At 41.8% G+C, this 20,481-nt stretch overlaps 1 protein-coding gene across 5 annotated transcripts in view; it reads left to right on the forward strand.

The window, feature by feature from the left end:
- Positions 1 to 20,481, forward strand: part of SYNE3 (spectrin repeat containing nuclear envelope family member 3) — a 65,560-nt gene that overhangs the window by 12,838 nt on the left and 32,241 nt on the right. For all 5 annotated transcript variants that reach the window (XM_048306341.1, XM_048306340.1, XM_048306342.1 and 2 more), the window contains exons 2-7: positions 8,820 to 8,977; positions 11,974 to 12,146; positions 12,575 to 12,884; positions 17,909 to 18,070; positions 18,787 to 19,131; positions 20,309 to 20,445. In XM_048306341.1, the coding sequence (XP_048162298.1) occupies positions 8,834 to 8,977; positions 11,974 to 12,146; positions 12,575 to 12,884; positions 17,909 to 18,070; positions 18,787 to 19,131; positions 20,309 to 20,445 (1,271 nt within the window). In that variant the 5' untranslated portion in view covers positions 8,820 to 8,833. The remainder of the gene's footprint in view (positions 1 to 8,819; positions 8,978 to 11,973; positions 12,147 to 12,574; positions 12,885 to 17,908; positions 18,071 to 18,786; positions 19,132 to 20,308; positions 20,446 to 20,481) is intronic.

Genomic DNA, 20,481 nt, shown 5'->3' on the forward strand with positions numbered 1-20,481 from the left:
GAGTGACGAAGATGTGGAAACTGCAATACTTCAGGCAAAAATGAGTCACAAGAAAGCAGCCTGTTTTATTCAATTCCAAAAATGTTCTCAACCACTCAATATTAATTTATAACCACCATTTTGCAGTGGTCTGCTTTGTTTCTGAGCTTGGGGATGAGGTTGCTGACTGTTCCAATAGTGTATTTTGTTTGGGACATAGGCAGGCCTTGTTTGCCTGTGGGTTTGTCTGAACACAAACCAGTGCTGTTTTGCAATATAAAGCCTGGCATTATCAGATTAATGCAAATATTACTTTTAATTATGTACAGAGTGCTGACTGTTTAGGTATAGCTATTTACTGTTTAGGTATAGCCTCCTGTATGTTCTTGACAGCATTTCAAGTGTTCATCTTTTTCAGGGGTCATTTTTATCTTTCTTTAAATAAACAGATCTTTCTGTTCCATGCAAATTAAAATCTGCTAATTTTTCCATAGCCATATGCTTTGATCCCAAGAAAATAACTCTTAATCAACAGCTTTGGTATCTAAAATTAGTATTGTCCTACTTGCTACTCTTTTCTCAATTCCATAAGTCTCACTTTCACCATATAAATATATCATTAGCATAACTGAACTGATAATGTTTTGAAAGACATATCTGAGAAATCTTGTTTTGTAGAGTTAGTCATTCAGCTGTTCTAAATGGGACAAAGACCTGTGCCCTTAGAGCATACTTATAAAGTACTTGCAAGTGACCTTGTTTCTAAGAAATATTCCCAGTATATACTTAATTTTAAAGATTTATTACTTTAAAAGCCATGTGCTTAGCACTCCAAGTTACACACTATCACTCAGAGGTGAAATAGTTAGATGATAGTCAAATAAGATTTTAACACTGATCTTGTAAGGGAAAAAATTGCACATGTGAAAACTCCTTAGATCCAAATGTGGAAACAGTGATGTGGAATAGGAAAGAATATAGACTTGGAGACAGATTGACATCCTGTACCCTTGAGCACTCATATTACAACTGTAGGCCTCTTGAGAACATGGGATTCCTGAAGGAGGTGAATTATCCCACTTCTGGTATGGTTCCTTGCTTGGAAGTGCCCCTCTCTCACACTGACTCCCTGGGGAATCACAGGGCTCCTACCTCAGGGTGTCCCACAAACAGTGTGTGGTTCAGTGCAGTGAATCCCCTCTCCTGGTGTGAGATCCAGCCCGTGCTGAGGCCATGTGTTCCAGCTGGGCTTGAGGATCTCTTTCTAAGTATCTGTGATTCCAAGGGGTGGGCGGAGGACATGGGTGGTGGAAACACTGCCGCTTTCACAGAGCAGTGGCAATGCAGCTGAAGGCTCTGACAGCCCTTTCTTCCTTCCATCACTCCATGTCCCTGAGTACACACTGATGCCTTGCTTTCATTGCCAAACCCCTTCTGAAGTGTCCTCTGTAATCTCTTTGGGACAGAGGTGTTATCCTTGTAACTGTAGGGCACTTCTGCTCACTGAGGGTGCTGTGACGGCACACTCATTGTACGTGGCTTAGCGCTCCAGAGTCCTGATTATGGCACTGGCCCTTGGGAGCTACCATGTGACAAACTGCATACAAACAAGCAGAGCTGTTCCCAGCTAGCCATGGAAGATGGGCAATTTCTCATTAGGGTTGTGATGCCAAACCAAAGCTAAGCAGCACAGCTTAAGAGTATTAAGGATTGCCAAGAAGAATTTCTCGGGAATAGTCTGCAGAGCAAAACTGATTTGCAAAGTGTATTTGGCAAATAGTTAGGGATAACCACACCCTTGAGAAAATGAGGCTGTCTGTACACAATAATATGACCAGCAAAAGAGGAATGATTTATCAGATATGTTATTCACTCTGAATTGTTCACTGATCTCTAGCCAAGGGGCAGATACCACAGAGGTTTATTTCTCAGTATATCAGTGCTGTGACTGGCACCCAGTACTGAGGGATCATACAGTCTGTGGAGGACAAGTGGGAGATAATTAAATACATAAATTCTAGTCTCCAGAGACCATGAAACTAATGCTGTTGGCTTGCAGGGCTTTTTCATTAGCTGACTGATGGTAAAACTCGGGGAGCTGACAAAAGCTGAAACTAAACCTACTTGGGAACTTGTGCCCAGCTGCTCAAGATGTAGTTTGCGGTAAACACACCTGATCTCTTTCAGGGGTAATTTCCCCATCAGATTCTCTGCACCTGAGGAATCTCTGCTGAAGTTGTAGAGCAGAGGTGTTTAACCTGTGATTTCCCAGACTAAAGTGTCTGTGGATGGTAATGAGGAAAATGAAGGCTCTTGTCAGTTTGAAGTCACTAAAAAGATATCTGCATCTCAGCAGAGACAATTGAAGTGGTACAGATTAGAAAAGGCTGAAAATCACCCTCTGCAGCGTTTACTAACAGAATCTTCAACTTTGTTCTTGTCCTTTCAAGTATTTTCTTATTGCTTAGAAGCAAGAAACAAAGTGCCTTTCAACCCAAGCTGTCATCTGTAAAAGGGATAGGATAGTCTTACTTCCCAGGAGGGCTGACTGAAATGCTCTGAAGATTGTTTATACCTCAATAGTGTGGGGATAGAGAATCAAAATCTAAACCAGACAGCTAATACAGATACTCTGTCTCCTTGATGGTAAAAAAAATTCTAGCCCAGAACTAAGCCCTGCATTTTACTTATCTAATGGAATCATGGTAGACCAACCCGTCTCCTAGAGTGACCTGGAAATGCAGAAGTTTGTGTGTGGAGTATATGGAATGGGGAGAGATTTGTAATTAAGAGTCCTCACTCTTTTTACTTCCAAATGACTTGAAGATTGAAATAAAAAAATAAAAATGCTGTGACCAGATCTATTGATTATCATTCCCTAGAAGGGAAGATGGCCCCGGGACCCCATTCTGCCTCACTTGTATGCTATTGATTGCATTTGGATATAAAGCTGTTTTTAAATTTCAATCCCTTTTTTAAGGAAATGGCTTTTTAGACCTGGGAATTATATGTTGTCCCCAGCAGTCTTAGGAAACAAAAAGATATCCCACTTGTGCTGGCTCTCACTAAAGTCTGAAATTAATTTTTAAACAAATGGCTGAAAAAAATCATGCATTTTTTTGAGAGTTAGCCTGCACAGAACATGTGTCTGCTTTTAGTTTTTTTTGGTAACAAAGAGAATATTGTCAGGTGTGATCATTGATCAGGTTGTGGCAGAATGCCTTGCGTGTGCCATAGGTTTCCTGTGGATTGTTTTGTAAGGGAGAGGAAGTGCTTAGGATATAGATGAGTGCAGTATGTACTCAGAATGCTGCATTCCTTAGTTGAAGGGGATGCTTGTAACAAGGATATGGATGTGTTTATTCCAGAAAACCCTATTCATACTCTAGCTCATTAACTAGAACAAACAATTGCTGACTGTCATAAACATTGACTGCCAGTAACACAGGAGAGGACTGTGTTGGAAGATGGCCAAGGTGATAGGATTAATGTTTTGAGTTTCTAAAACATTATGCTGGAAATAGCTACACCTTTTATTTGAAACCTTGAGAGCTTCTGCACCTACTCGAGCAGTTTAACTGGGTTGTGCATAGGTGCAGCTGCTATCATGGAGGCTTTCAGGAAGGCTGGTAAGGCTGGTTGGATTCAAAGTTCACAGTAGCTCCTCCTGGAATATTCAATTTTGGAAAGACAAGGGTCAGTGCTCTGTGCCTCTGTGGTCTGTGCCAGCTCCTGACCTCTGCTCCGATCTAAAGCAGACAGTCAGAGCTCCCAGCTCTGTGCCTCCTCAGAGCTCTCTTTATAGTATCTAGGGAAGCTGAAAAGTTACTAAATTATCCCAGATACAATTTCCAGAACCAAAATTGCTTCCACACTCATACATTTGTCTAAAATTTGATACAGTTCAGTGGGCTTTTTTAAAATCTTTTTTTTTTTCCACATTCAATCCCAGAACCAAGTGAAAAGGGTTGTGAAAAGTTTGAAGTATTTCAATAATTGGAAAATAGTCTCCCTAATGGTGAGTGGTTTGAATTTTCCTGGAGCATTTTTGTACTTTTATTTTTGTAAGAACTGGGTTCTGGAAACTAGTCAAGTAGTACGTGAATATAAGAATCCAAGACATATTGAAACCATTTAAAAGCCTGTGTCCTATAAATGTAGGGTTTAAAAGAATGTGTAAAATGGGAGTGGTTGTAAGAAACGTTTTAAGAGATTTAAATTAAAAAAAGAAGAGAAACAAAAAACCGAACCCCAGTATGACTGGCAGAGAGAAAACAGTATGTTAGGAAACATTGCAAAATAATAGGATAATCCTAAGAAAAAGACACTGGACTTGGAAAATAACTTCAAAAGCTCTCAGTAGTGTATTACAAATATTAAATAAATAAATCTTGGAGTGTCTCAGAAGAGTTATTAGATGTAGTTAGTTAGTTAGTTAGATTAGTTATTAGGCTCCTGCAGTGGCTGTACTTAGGGAAGAACTGCTCAGAGAAATTTGGCCCTGCGAGTGCCACGTGGGTCGCATGATGGATGACTTCTGCCTGTGTCTATGTCAGGGTCTGCCATGGAAACCCAGACATGTCCACGCAGTGGCTCCCAGAGCTATGATGCAGAGCAGTTTGCTAATTCATTTATCTGCTCTTTCAGCAAGATGGCTCCAAGACCACAGCTGAAACAAAGCTGCCTCTGCATCTCTTCGGCCCAGCCCAACACAAATGGAACAGATTTTAAAAGCAAAACCCATCTTGCTGTTGCTTTGGATCTCATTAGTTCATGTTGGGGTATTCAGCCTGTGGGCAAGCTGGGGGTACAGCATATGTGTTCCCCAGCATCCTTCCAGCTGCCTCTTCTCCAGGATTTTGGGAAGAGGTGATAGGCTGCCGTTCTCTGACTTCCCTCCTTGCTAATGGTTTTGTGCCTGAATGAGAGAGCGGGAGAGGAGTGATGCTGACAAGTGTGTGCTGTGTCAGGTGTTCACCTTTTCCTCTTCCAAAGATGCAGATATCCCATGCATGTAACTGAGCCTCAGACAAACCAGTGCAAGCCCTGGTTGTGCTGTGGGTGTGCAGTGAGTCTGGCAGAGCAGCTGGGAAAGGGCTGAGGCATCATCCCTCTGTGGCACTGAAACACATGTGCCTACCCGGACACTGCCAAGCTGTGTTTTGGGGATCATGGAGGGTGATTCAGAGAAGGTAGGAAGACTAGTGTTGTGGGAGAGTTTCAGCTACAGGTTTCTGCACCTAATCTGTCTTACATTTTCCTGTTCCTAAAATGTGGTTTTTATAACCTGTGGATATATTGCAGGAGCTGTCCTGGGTCAGTTCTGTTCAGCGCCCTGAAATATGCTTCTTTGTTACCTCTACCAAGAAACTGTTACTGCATCTGGACAAATAAAACTTGGTTTTGCTCAGCATCTCATTATCTGTGCCAGAATTTCTTATGCGTAGTTATTGCCCTCATTTAGTGACATGTATAGAGATGCAAAGTGATTTCTAGAGTGTAAATGCGCTTTCCACAGTATGAATTAATACACTGATTCAAATGGCATTAAATGAAAAGCAGTTTTGAACAGCTGGATGCATTTGAAAATAACTGTGATGAAAACAATTTTGTACAAATTGCTCAGAGGATTGCACCAGTGACTAAGGGAAGACTTTCCCTGGCACAGTGGGTCCCAGAGACTGAGCCTGGCATAGGAGCTGTTGCACCACCGTACAGGTGGCCCTAATGGCCTGCTGCTATTACAGGTTGGTGTGTGGATGATAGCTTTGCACAGCTCTACAGCTTAGGTCTGTTCCAGGAGCTGCTATGTCTCCTTTGTCCTTTTTGTACAGATCAGGGTCCAGAAGTATTGCTCAATTTCATGTCCAGCAGTATTGCTCAGTCATTTAGTTCCAATTATGCAACAGAAATGGGGTGAATGCTGTTGATTGGTTAACTTTTATCCTCTAATCGTTAATCCCAACTTTAGAAGACTTAGGAAAGGAGTTACAGATCTTGCCCTATCTCAAATATTCAGCAGTTGTTCTTCCTCCCAAGCAGACAGTAAGTCAGAAATCATACTTTTACTTTGCAGGTATCAGTCATGCTGTTAGTGACTGGGAAGGGTTCCAGAACAAAAGCTGGCACTGTCGCTGGTTGCTTCAGCCAGCATCTGGCTGCCCTGTGTGGAGAGAGGGCAGGAGGTCTCAAAAGGCGGCCCAAATCCATGTCAGGTATTGGAGGTTGTAAATACTATGAAATCCACCTGGGCATTGAGTCCATGCTAAATTTAATAATCTTTGTGGTCCTAGATACAGGAACTGCTTCGTCAAAATCAGTCAGTGATGTTTTATGTCTTCAGTTGGAGTAGAAAAGTGTTTCTCTTCCTTTGCAAGCTGGTGATCTTAATATTGAAATAACTTTTTTTGTGGTTTCCTGTGTTGACTCCTTACATGGATTGACTGTATGTGGGATGGGGGGAGCTGTGTAATTGTGAGGTTTTTTTGTAATAGTCTTACCCATGTTAGATTGCCCTCAACTTTTTGTAAAAATTAGGACTAGAATAACATTATGTTCTGTATTGGCTACTCCATGGCTGGAGTAGTGAAGCCAATTTTAAATATGATATGGATGTTGCCAGGAATAGAAACCTCTCCTAGGAAATGAATGCCACTTCTCGTCAGTGTCTATCCAGCAAATGCACTGTGAGTTTTTGTTTCACAATACCATAACTTGGGTTCACCACAGCTCATACATGAGCATTCAGAAACTGTTTGCCTAGAAATGTATGTATGTAACAAGGGGAGTTTTAGGGGACAGTCTCTCTACAACTGCAAGATATAATGAGAAATGTTAATGCGAAAATGAGTTATTTTTCAGCTGCAATGAAACATGTACTCTTTTCAGAGAATTGGATTATTGTAGTTCATAATGTCAGTTCTGAACCAGTCACAGTTGGAGAAGGACACAGCTATCTTAGCAATCCACTGAGAATAACATTCCTCCATTAGCTGGCTTCATCTTTAGGACTCTCGTGATGTAAGTCAGTGATTTTAGCTTTAATTATATAGCCTGTCATATTTTTTATATTTGAGAGAGGGAGTAGCAACCCTGTGCCACACCATCCTTATTAAATCCAGTACATCCTGGTTTACTTTTTAAATCTTTTCAAGGTGAGGTCACTCTTTTTAAAGCTGCTCTCAAGTTCTGAGAGCTACAGCCTTAGATTCTGTCCTGTCTGACAGGTCTCACTTAGGGAGAGGTCTCATTGCTCTTTCATGCAGATGCAGCTCTGCTGCTCTGCACATGGATGTCTGACCCTGTCATCTGTCCCCATGGGTAGTGCAGTAGCTGCTCTGCAGTGCAGTTCTTTCGGTCTGGTCTGGGATCTGTTGAGTAGAAAGCCTGCTGATGGCTGGCAAGCAACAATTCAGACTGTTGTGAATGGGGACATCTTGTCTAATCTGGTCTAATGTGGAAGAAAATACACTGGGAGCTGCAGGGAAGGACCTCTAATATTGCATGAATCCTTTTACCTCATGGAAAGGAACATTGGCAGGATGGTGAGGAGCTTTCTGCTTGTGAGCAGAAGGATGGCTCTCCCTTGAAAAGATTGAGCTGCTGAGAGCTCTGGTGGTTGTAAAACAGCATTGGTCCAGCTTCACCAGGAGCCGTGCTCTGCCTCTGGCACTGAGCGCTTTCTTCCACATGAATCGTTTTGTGGGACTGTGGGGCTGCTGTGGAACTGAATTCTGCACAATGAACTTGGGTTCAGTAATTAAGTCTCAAACTTTGTGCCGAAAAAATATTTCAGTGATGAATAACAAAGAGGAAGAATGTTTTATTTTCCACGGGACACTGGCTGCTTGGCTGGCAGTAGTTGTAGGATGTGACCCAAACCCATTGAATGTCAGTGGCTCTTGTTCTGTTCACTTCAGTGGAGCTGACCTACAGGGCGCTTTGTTACAGCTCATCCTTATTAGTCAAGTTTAGTCCAGCAGTCCTAGTGGTGAGCCTAGGATGGCTCTGCTCTATTGTACAGGAACAAAGGAGGCTGTCTGGGCAGTGGAGAGCTTGTGCTCTAAACAGATCTCAAAAGAGCAACCAACCATCATACCTTCTTGCTGATTGGGAATGGGCAACAAGAGAGAGGGAGAGGAAAATTAAAAACTTGGAGCCTGTTAGGGAATAAAAGAGATGGCAAAAGAAGACATCCACCAGTGTTGATATTCCCCTATGAAGGCTTGTTTGTGGTTTGTCTCAGAAGTTGCTGGCCAATTCCTGTTGTCTGTGTATCCCAGGCTCACTGCATGTGCATTCAGATAACTTCTTCTGCTGAGACCATGCAGAGGTTAACTGAGGGCCTAAGCATCTGATCCAGCTCTCAGCAGCTTTAACACCTCTACAAAAGCAGTTTATAAACCTCTAAGTTAAGCATGTGCCAAAATACTTCATTATCTGGTGTCAGCACATGAGCCCAGAAGGGCATTGGGAGCGTTTTATATTGACATGGCTCTGGGAAGAAACAGGAAGTGTTTGTGTTTGGTGTAGCTAATCTGGAATACACCACAAACACCAAATTAACCTAATTTAAAAGCTTTGAATTGAATGTTTACTGTAATGGAGCCTCCCACAGTTCTCCACCTTCTTTTTGTTTCCTGGTATATTTTCATTTGGGAAAGCTGCTGTGCATGTGTTCTCTGTGCCCAACTGAACAGCGATGCTGCAGGTTTTGGTATTATTGTTCAAAAGGAAAGCCACAATATCATTAGCTTTTCTCCCTTGCTCCTTTATATTGCTTTTCATTTCTGTTTAGGTCTTACCCAAAATCTGCTTACCTCTGTTTCCTATCTTTTCAGCTTCTTCCAATGCGATGACTCAGCAGCTACAGGATGAATTTGACAGTAGCGTGGAGAATGCAGAAGCTTGGATGAAGGCCATCCAAGAGAGACTGAGGATCAATGACAACACCAAAGGACCTCGATCTGCCCTAGAAGCCAGACTGAGAGAGACTGAGGTAAGGGAACAGCGATGGAATTCAGAGGTGGCTCTCACTGCTGCCATTGTTACAGCAGTTATTGCTGTAAACTCAAGAGTTTTCCATTAGGAAATAGTCAGCTGCCCCTGCTTGTTGGAGGATTGGGCCTGTGTGGAGGGGTTCACATCAGTATTCTTTCTAATTTTTCCATCTGTAAAATGTTTACAGATGTAGAAAAAGAGGATGGGAATTTGATATCACAGGCTTCCAAGCTGTTCAGATTGATTTGGAACACTAGCAGCAGGTTTGGCAGGTTAAAATGTTTACACTCTCTTCAAGCCTGGAACAATTTGGTTGCTGCTTGCAATTACCATAGCAATTTGCAGACGAGCAGCACACAGTATAAGAGAATCAGATCACGTTAGCATTCCATTTCCTCCAGGACTCTGGCACTGATAGAGAAAGATTGCAGTGTCCTGGTAATGAGCTGTTCTAGAGTAATAGCTTTTTCCTTTTCCATAAACCCTGATGATAGGAGGGTTTACAGATCCCCTTTATGATCTGTTTAATGAAAAGGTAAAAGTTCTCATTTTTTCCTGGTTTTATTTAATCTGTTGTATAACTCTTCTCACAGAGATCCTGTTGTAGATTGTCACTGCTCTCTTACAGTGATTTCACATTCATTAACTTCAGTTTCATTAGATGTTATCTAGGTCTTGTAATCTCAGAGAAGGAAACACTCCTGTTTATCCCATTTGTACCATTCATGATTGGAGGGAGTGGTGATATTTCTAGGACTAATATTGAAAAACTATTTCTATACTTTTACTACCTTTAATTCCAAGTAATCTGTTCCCTAATTTAAATGGCAAAAATCTTTCCCATTGTTATTTACCCCAAGTCTCTCCTTTTGTGTGTCTACTTGTATTTGGCCTGCCTCTTCTGAAGTTTTAACAAAAAAAGTTGCAGGCTTATATGGATGATGAGGTAGTTTACAGTGATGTCTTCAGCCTTTTTCCTTAACTGGGGTTTGTTGGAGGATGGATTTTGCCTCTGGCATAATACAGAGGCTGTTCATGGAGTGACGGATGGTTGCTAGACATGCATGTCAGTCATAAAAACCTGAAGCATTCTATTTTGGTCTATAGTTTTATTTTTCTGACCTTAAATTATTTTCACTCTTTTGTTTTGTCTGGGAAACTTTGATATGTGCAGTCTCAAAAAACACACAAGAAACACAGGAACTCGAGTAGAAGAGTGGTAGTTTGGCAAAGGGGGAACATTCATGGCAGAGATAACAAGTTTTAAGGTCTGGAGATTCGTGGTGATGTGATATGGCCTGAACTGAAGCCCATTTACTTCTGTGGGCTTTAGAGGAGGTCTGTAACAGGCAAAAAGTCATGTTAAGAGATTCTTTCAACTCAGACTTTGGAAATTCATCATTCTAAAGATTAACAAGTGTCTTTCTTCCTGTGTGTACCTTAACCGCCTCCTGCTCCTTCATCCTGCCTCCTTTTGGGCCTGGCTTCTGTCTCCAGCTCGGATGTCCTCATGATGTGCTCACTGCTTCACCTATTGGCTGTTTTCAAATCCAGTGATCAAGTTTCAGTTCCTTTTTTGCACCTGGCTTGCCAGTTTTTTTCATGCTTCCTTCCTGTGGTTTATTTTCTGTTAATTTGTTAATGAAAATGTCAGCCAATGCTAAAAATCATGTAAAAAACAGATTTGAAAAAGAAAAATGACTGTACAGCAACTCCTTTCTCTCCAGCTGTTGTTTGCTTCTAATTGCTGGAAAAATATCAGGCTCAGAATACAGCTTTACTCTTACATGTTTCCTGTTGGATGATAGCTATGGCTTGTATTTTCTTGCCTTTGCCCTGCTTCCCTGGATTCTATTAGTCCCTCCTTTCTTAGGAAATAATTTTCCAAACACCTGTTTGTACATCACATGCAGGTGTGCTGCCTGCATGCCAAAAGAACAGGCTTTCCCCAGAATGTGAGACTGGAAATCCAAAGGCCTTTTATTTGTCTCACCTTTGCAATAACTGACATGATTCTTTTTTAACAAATGCCATAGGCCTAATTCTACTGAAAGTAATCGCTGATTTTGAACATCTTGGTGTTTTCATTGTAGAAGCCTTTTTCTTCAAGCTTGAAAGCCTGCAGTTTGCCAGGAGTTTATGGAAGAGCAGTAAGAAAAGCTAATTTGATAGTATCAGAAGTTTGGATAAAGTAATGTTGAAAGCTGACATCTGAATTGGGGCATAATTAATCTGTTATATTGTACAGAACTTTTGCTGATTTTTCCATCTCTGGATACTTAAAATTAGATGACTCAACTATCAGTTCCTGGCATTCCTATTTGTGTAAGATACATATATTCACCAATTCATAACTTAGCAGTTTAGGGTTGAAGCAAAATTTGGTAGCAGACAGAAAATTCCACTCGTTAATTTCTCTTGGCTTCTTTTCTAAGCCAACTTTTATTTGCGCTAGGAAGCCTTTTTAATATGCTTCATGATTTCTTACAGTAGAGCTTAAAATTGAGAGGTTGCAGTGTACCCTGTGGAGACTGCCTCTTTGTGCTTTGGCAGGTGGGGGAGAACAGCTGGCCTGTGGCAATACAGTGCTGTAACCTTATAACAGCAATGGAAACACAGCCACAGGCATTTCATAGAGGATGGTCTGGTTTTTTGTAGCTAACTTTAATGTTTTTCAACTGCTGTATGGCTTGCAATTAAATTCAGTCCTTTAGGATGTTTAAAAGTAAACATGTCTGAAAAAACATCATATTTTCCTTTCAGGAGAAACTCTGCAGCAGGGAGTTAGATGGGAAGGGTTAATTGTCTGTATTGTATAGAAACATTTCCATCCCATGGTAGTGTCAGGTTAATGACGGGACTCGATGATCGTGAGGATCTTTTCCAACCTAAGTGATTCTGAGTTCATGATTTCTGGGTAAAAACAAAGTTTACATTTTGTCAGTTATGCTTGTTTTCTTTCCATGCTTTCAGTACCATTTGTTTTTCTCATAGAAAATACGTGCACTGGAACCAGAAGGCAGCTTGAAAATGGAGTTGGTTCTTGTGAAGGCAGATGCTGCTCTTCGCAGCATCGGTGAGGATAAGAAGCATGAGGTACTCTCTAAACTAAAAGACATTAAAGCCTTGTGGGAAGAGACAGCCATATACATTACTCATTGTCACAGGTAAGACAAACACACTCTTGGTTGTGTTGAGGCAGCTGTTTCCTCCAGTGCTTTCATAAAGTGCTTCCTGCTTCTCTCTGCTGCCTGGATTGTAGATAGCAATTCCCTGCTAATCCCAGTCCCATGAGCGTTTTGGGGACTGTGTGGGGAGAGAGGATCAGTGAGACCTCAGTGCTCTGCCTTCACAACCTGGCCCACCCACCTCATAGTCTGGAATGATGAATTTGGTCAGGCACGGGGATCTTATACAGAGTATTTCCTTCCCAAAGCAGAGAGGACTTGGGAAGTGAATCCAGACTCTGTCAAGTCAGAGCAGCTTAAAATTGCTGCAAACCTTGTGCACTGTTTTGAAGGCTTTTTGAGATTGTTGGTCTCCACTGCTCCCATCATCATTTCATCTAACTCTTCTCTCTTGCTCTCCCCAACAGCCGCATTGAGTGGGTCTGGCTGCACTGGAGTGAGTACCTGAAAGCCCAAGATGAGTTTTACACATGGATTCACAATATGAGGGTGACCTTGGAGCCTGACATTGAGTTGCAGCTTGGCTTAAAGGAGAAGCAGTGGCAGCTGGGCCATGCTCAGGTTTTGCAGAATGATGTCCTAAATCAGTCAGTCCTGCTGGAAAGGCTGCTGGATGAAGCTGCTTCATTGTTCAGCAGGATAGGTGACCCCAGCGTTGATGAGGATGCTCAGAAGAAAATGAATGTGGAATATGAAGGAATCAGACAAGAAGCTCAGGTACACTCATAAAGAGTGGGAGGTGTTCAAATTCTTCTGATCTATGGTATTGTTTGCTACTTGCCCCTTGAGTGATGGGGCTTACCTGGTAGAAGTGCAAAAGGAAACAGAGCTGAGGACACCTGTTCTTTCAGTCACTGGACTGTTTGAAACAATTGTCAAGTCCCAAGATGAGCTGTTAATTGGGATGCTCTTACACAATGCTTTATAGTGTGTTGTTGTAAAGTAACTGCAGGCTGCTTGCTGTGACCTAAGGAATATTGCTTTAGGTCATCTCTATATAAAGTTTGAATTGTTCCTCATCTTTCAGCACATTAGCAGTTCATGTATAACCAGATGCAGAGTACCCATTCCAGGAGCCAGGGAATATTACATGAATACAGCCTTGCTGGAGGAAGTAGCATTAGTTGAGACCCAGAGCTGCACTCCCTGCCTGCAGAACTGGGAAACACAGAGGTGGGAGTCAGCTCTGGCCCAACACTTTGCTCAGTGACCAGTTCCACTATCTGAAAGATTTTCATGCACACAGATACTAATTCTTGCCCAATACTAATCTTCCATCTTGAACAGTTGCTAGATTAGGCTGGTGTAAGGCATCCTGCTTCATCTTTCAGTATCAGTGATTTCCTTTCACCCTATTTCTGAGTAAAGATTTCAGAAAATGCTTGTACTTTTCACTTCTAAAACTCATGCAAAGACAGGATTAGACAATGCGGTATGGCTGAGGGGCAGACATTTGCATGTGGGCAGAAGAATTCAATTTCTTACTGACCAAATCAATAGAAATACTCAAAGGGATATTTTAAATATATATATATAGACACATCTATACCAAACTTACAGAAATTAAAACCTAGTTTTTGCTCATAGTGACTTCCAGGAATTTTATAGGCTGGAATTATGTGGTGCAAATAGACATCATTTTCATTACTTTGATTCTGCTGTCTGCCTCTGTTACAATGCTGCCTTCTATTAATTCCCACACCGGTGCAGAACTGGAGCCTGACAGTGATGGATGCTTTCCCTCTCTGGTGCCATTGTACAAAGCTAACTTCAGATCACACTGGAAGAACTACAACATTATGATGCTTGTGCCATTGTCCTGCTTGCTCCATAGATACCTTTTCTCTTTTGAAGTAAAATACCCTGAGCCCCAAAAGTGACAAAAAACCTCCTTAACTGACATCTTTTGTGAGCATGTAGTTCAGATACTTTCCTAGCCATAAATATACAACTACTGCTAATGTCTCTCCAAAATCTAGAGTATATTTGGAAATTCCGTAGCTGCAGCTGCCACAGAGAAGCCACCAGCAGACTTGAGCCTCAACACTGATTATTTATTTTTAAAGGTAGATATCTTGATTACAAGGCATCTGGATATACAAATAAGAAGGTTCCTGGGAATTCAGGGGTTTATCTAGACTGGCATTTAAAATTATCATTTGCTCCGTCCTCACCAAAATTGTCTTTGGTTTTGAAGTGAGAGACAGTCATTAGTTATTTTAATAAAGCTGTTCTTTCAAACAAGTAATTTGAATACTCAAAGCCAGAATGTGGCCTCTCTGAGACTGATTTTACATAGTGTGATTTCTCTAACTGACTTGGATATGTGCTGGTGTAAATGAGATCAGGAAGTGGCTCATACTAGTTAGACAAAATATGTCTTTTTGTTTCCAGCCAACTGAGACACTAGAAAAAGCTTTTCTTTGGCATTGGTTATAAATACCACATTTAATAGTAAGACTGAGTGAGAGAATCCAGCTAAGAAATCCTTCTTTCTGGAGGTATGGAACAAAGAAGGGAGTTGGGAAGCCTTGGATTTTGCAACTGAAGTCAATGAGGAGTTTATTATCTAATGCCAATGTTACTGGCACCTTGGGAAATTGTGTTGGAAAGTATAACACTAGTTAGAGAAACCCTGCCACCTCTTCCAATGGGCAGGAGGAATGAATGAAAGAGACACAGGAGCTGTAAGGGGATTGCTCTGGCCCCTCACATGATGAGAGGCCAGACTAAATGTGACTTGCAGATGCCAGCTGAATGCCTGAGCAGAGGAGGCTCGCTGGTGTTTGTAGATTACACTTGTATTTGAAGAGCATTTTTAGATCCTGTGCAGTTGTCCAGCTCTGTCAGAAGGCAGGCTCTTGGACAGTGCTTCTTAAATGGTTTGCCTGTGATATTGCTTCTCTGGTATGAGCAAATGGTGGGAGGGTTTTTTTTTCTTAGTGCTAACATGTGTCTTTAACATTCTCAAATTTTAAAAGCATATACTTTTTTTTTAATTACATCAACAGGAATATCTTTAGATGTGGCAGCCATTTCCTACATACTTTCCTTGTCCAGGAAATTAAAAATACACATAGGTAGATGGTTGTGTCTTTTAGCATAAATGATGATTGAAGATGGTAAGAAAAGTTATGATATACAGTATGCTGATATTTAGGAAGTATTTTAAATACTTCTGAGCACATCAAATTGATTTCAGTCCATGCTGTCTCTGTTAACTGAAACCTAGATAATTACAGCAGTTTGCTAAGTTACCCTAGGGCTAAGACTAAAAACACCAGAAATGCCTACAGGAGCTTTCTGTACTCTCCTTGAGACACCGCAGAGGGATTTAAAGCAGGAACTTCCTTTACGTGCTCTAGGTTGCCTTCCAGAGGAGGCTCATTTGCCCTCACTGACTGTGAAGGGAGCTTAGGGGAGAGGGCTTCCTAAGGCTCTGTCCGCCTTCCTTGAGTACCCAGGGCTGGGCATATTCTGCCCAGACACATCTCTTTCTCTGCAGCCCATGGCAAACCCATTCTTTTCCTGTCGGTGCTCTCACTCTTTCCAGGGCCATGACCTTGCTTCAGTCTCCTCCAGTGAATGTGGATGTTGAGTTTTGCGCTGTCCTGCTCCCCAAACAGCTAACCTAGCAGGAGCAAGTGATACCTTGTTTTTCATCATTGGAAAGTTTTCCTGCTTAACCTCTTGTGGGGGAGAGGGCTCAGCCAGCTCTTTGTAAGCCTTTTGTCTGACAACTGGCACAGTCTGTCCAGATCCATGGCATCTATCCCTTGACCTCACAGACCAGCAGTGTACCCAAACTGCAGATTCCTTTGTTTTAGCTGAATAGCCTTGGCCAAGGGTAGGTTGTTGACTTCCTTTTTAATCCCCTGTATATCAGCCTAAGATTTTTGAGCTTAATAACATCTCTGCTTTGTTATTCTGATTTATGCCCTTTGGAGCTTCTGCCAGTTAAACAAACTAATCTAATTCCGTGGAGTCAATAAGTTTGGCCTGACTTGGCTCACTTTGGTGTGGCCCTTTTACACTGCTATAAGGTTATCTTCTTCAGGTCCCTGACATGAGGTCGAGGCATGAATTGTTTAGCCTCTGCAGATTTGAGAATTGACACATGGGGATTTAGCAAGTGAAGTGTTCTGCTGGATGCATCTTTGCCACAGAAGTCAGCAGTCATAATTCTACCTTTTGGTTTCATCCAAAGCCATATGTGGCTGGTGCTATTAAAGGTTGTGCTCTAATATGGGCAGCATTTCATCCTCCATGGGAAACAATTGTCCCTTAGCTGTCCTTCTTTTGTCCCACAGCAAGTTAGCTAACTTTAGGGGAGTCACTCATGAATTGCACAAGTCAGCAGAAACTGCAGTGGCAGTGGAGAAGACAGACTGGTGGTGTGCCACTTGCAGGATGGTGGCTTTGTAGTGCACCATGGGCATAACCTGTCCCAAAGGCGAAGGGCAAAGTCCCAGAGGGACTGCCACTCCAGTACACAGGAGATCCTGGGGTGACTGATGCTTATGCCACCCTCCTGCTGGCCTGGCTGGAGAACAGGCTGACAGAATGGACAGGGCTCACTGCCACCTCAGCCAGGTTGGCAGGTGTGGGGACCTGTCCAGAGCCTCACAGAGACAAGGGAAATGCAAAGAGGACTTTTCAGCTCTACCCACCATTGCAGCTGTCACTCTAGTCGCCCTGGAGGGCAGCTGCTCAGAGGCCAGTGGTGTGTCCTGTGTTACACAGAATGAAACTTGGCCCATTGTCTGTGAGAGCAAAGGGTGCTTTCAAGCGTGCTGCAAGCACTGCATGGATTGAACAGGGAATGATTTATTTTTTATCTAATGTAACCATGGTGTACCTCAACTGCTCTCCATGCCAGCTGGAGAAGGGCAAGAAAAAATCAGTCTGGTTTTGCAGAAAATAATACTTAGGTTGGATATTATACTAGTGAAACAACAGAGCAGGTGATTTGTGTCAAAATCAAACAGGCCTAAACTTGGGCTGGCAAAACAAGGCTAATCTGAGCAAATGTGACTCTGACTTGTGAGGACTGCCAGACTGGATCAGCAGGGAGCAACTCAGGATGTGCAGGCCCCTGTAAATTCAGGGATTGTTACTTACAGGGTGTACAGGCAGTAACTTGGAAAATGAAGTCTGCTTTCCATTGGCTTGAATTTGTTTCCAGAGTCTGTGATACCACCACAGAATAGTTTGTGATCTGCTAAGTAGGGAAGTGCCTGGACTACACAATTGCAGGTGATGGTCATTTTCCACGCAGTCTGTTTAAATAATGAACAATTTAAAACAATTTTCATGCCTCTAGTGCATTCTCTATTATTTTCATTTTGAGACATATGGAAGGTGTGCTCATCTTCATTTTTAACCCACAAGAGGAACATAACTACTTGTCTCTCAAAGTGAAAACCAGAACCAAACTTCTATCTCTTTTCCTAATGAGAGAGTAGGAAGGTTTGGAAAGTCAGAAATTCATCTGACAGTGCCTTGCAGTTTGTGTTCTTGGAGACTTAGACATTGAGAACCTGCAGCACAGTCCAGACAGGAACAAGCCTTTGTGTACTTTTGTGTTCTGTTTCTCAAGGTAAACTTTGAATTCCTGTGGAGGCCAAGTGTTATCGGGGCTCATGAAAAGGGAGTCTTGTTTATAAATTCTGGGTTATAATATAAAGGAAAAAGAGTCAGATAAGCACAGTCCTCACCATTTCTCATGTCTCTTGTTACAGAACAGAGTGAAACTGCTTGAAATGATAACCAAGGAACATGAGCAGTACAGCGCTAATGTCAACCAGTTTCAATCGTGGCTGAATGGTGTCACAGAGAGATTAAACTGCTGCATTGGAGAAGCAACCAAGTCTTCAGCAGAGGACAAGCTAAAGGCACTGAAGGTCCTTGAACAATATAACTCTAACAAGGAGTTAAGACTGTGTATTTTTCATCCCTGTATGTGTTGCTCAAACCATACAAGGGTGTACTTGAGAAAAGAATTACATGTACAAAATAGATGGTGATTTTAGCATGGGCTAGGGCAGAAGATCTGTATGAAGTCCTGAAACTGTTTGTATGTATGGTTCTTCCAGTATGAGTCACAAACTGGTCTGGTTTGTTTTTCTTACAGCCTGATCTCCAACAATTATGTGATTCTTCGAGAATCTTGTTTAAATAAATCAGATTTGGTAAACATGATCCAAATGGACCCTGAAGGTTCACAGTTTTTGAGAGTTAAGAGCTGGTGATGAAAATACCAGTTTTGAGAACAATATCCTTTATTTTGGTGCCACTGCTTTAACTGTTTAGCTTAAAATCTCTGAGATCCCAACTATTATCTAGTGCCTGCAGCTTCTGTTTTCTTTGTCAGGGATCTCAGGTGATTACCATTAATGAAAACCAGTATTTTCAGAATCAATGGCAATTAATATTACTCAGAAGGCAGTCAAATGACTAACCCTGGCTTCTGGTCACTTGAAAAAAGACATATTTTGAAATAAGAAGTGAAAACCAAAATACATACAACCAGGAGAGGTGGTCTTTTTTCCTACTGCTTTCAGCTTTTTCCCTAGCTTCCCATTCCTGCAGATAATCTTTATTTAACTTCTTTTTGCAGGAAATTTCCAAAGACATTAGGAGTGGTGGAAAGAAGTGGAAGCACCTTGAAAATCAGTGTGCAGAGGTGATTCAGAATACCTCTCCACTTGGAGCTGCAAGATTGAAAGATGAACTTGAAGAGCTAAGAAAAGCCTTGGAGAAGTTGAAACTGCTGAGCAGTGAGGAGGAGGAGAGATTGCTCAAGATCCAACAGTCTGAAAGTGCCTATGAGTCCCAAGCTAGACAATTAGAAGCAGACATCCAGAAGCTGAGAAAAGATCTACAGAGACTAGAAAATGACCTGGATCCTGGGGAAGGGGAAAAGACTGAAGATGAGTTTGTAACTCTGTGGAGAAAATGCAATGTAAGTTGTTACCCTTTGTGTGGAGGATCAAGTGCAGCCATAGACTGAGCATGCATAGTCACATCAACAGATGCCCGTCCCATTGGTTAAAGATGATAAGGAAAGAGTATGAGTGTGTGTGAAACAGACTGAGGAAAATGTGACTGCCAACAATGGAATCAACTGCCCCAACCTCCATCTTATGCTGCGCAGAAGGAGCAGGGTTGGAGGATGTGCTGGAGTTTGTGTCTAGAGTTCAAAGGGATCATATGCAAAAAGAGCACAATACAGAGCAAACAACACAATTTGCTCCACTTAAAAAGAAGCAGGAAACTAATGCCTCACTGTATATATAAATACACAGACACAAGTGCATACACAGACACAAGTACACATATTTCTGAGGAATTTGGTAAGACCATTGCTATATTGTATCCTTTGTCTCTGTAAGGTAGGTACCTCTCTTCCTTTACTAGCAGACACATCATCAGTACTAAGAAGTCCCAAGATTGTAACAATCCAGTATTTACACCAAAACCCATCTGCTGCAAAAATGAGTGCAAAAAATTCATCACACATAAAATAGATAAGAATCTTTGCTGCTCATTTCCTCTCGAGGGCTGGTTTTACATTTATTATCTGTTCTCAAAATGCCTGTCATTGCTGTTTGTATGTCTAGAACCGTGCAGGACTAACTGGGAAAAGTATATGCAAAAAGGATCCAAAAAATTTAGACTGGTTCAATCCAGCTACATTTGCATGGGTTTTAGTTGGTTTTGTTTCCCTGAGTCACCCTAGAATTAACATTCTCTATATGTGAGTCTCTGAGAAAGATCTGTTCATGCAAACAGATGCCGTTAAGACTGCTCCAAAAGTGCAGCTCATGTTATGTACTGCAATCACTGAACTGAAACTGTGCCTGTTTGTGATTCAAACTCTGTTCAAACAGTGAACACTGCAGATCAGATGCAAAGGCTGGGCAGTGTGAGGGGAGGAGAGAGAGCCTGCTGGAACAAAACTGTTCGTGAGAATGTTTTCTGTCTTAGCAAAGACCATATTCCTTATAACCAGGAAAAAAGCCAAAAAAAAAAAAATCCCAAAGGGGATTTGTGCATACCCTGAGACACAGCCTTACTTCTTCATTTTGTGTGCCAGATGCTACATAAGGTGTGATCTGTTTATTATTTCTATAATTAAGGCAACCAAAGCAGCTCTGGCTGCAGAAGAGTCAAAGATTGAGAGGCTGAAGGCCCAGCTTAAGGAGCTGCTACGGTTTTCCCAAGATGTCCAGCCACACACTGAGAGTGTTGTCTCTGCAATACACCAGTATCAAAGGTACTGGAAAGTCTGAGTGTGGTGGGCTGGTGGGGG

The sequence above is a fragment of the Corvus hawaiiensis genome, chromosome 6 (genome assembly GCF_020740725.1).
Source record: "Corvus hawaiiensis isolate bCorHaw1 chromosome 6, bCorHaw1.pri.cur, whole genome shotgun sequence".
Taxonomy (NCBI): Eukaryota; Metazoa; Chordata; class Aves; order Passeriformes; family Corvidae; genus Corvus; species Corvus hawaiiensis.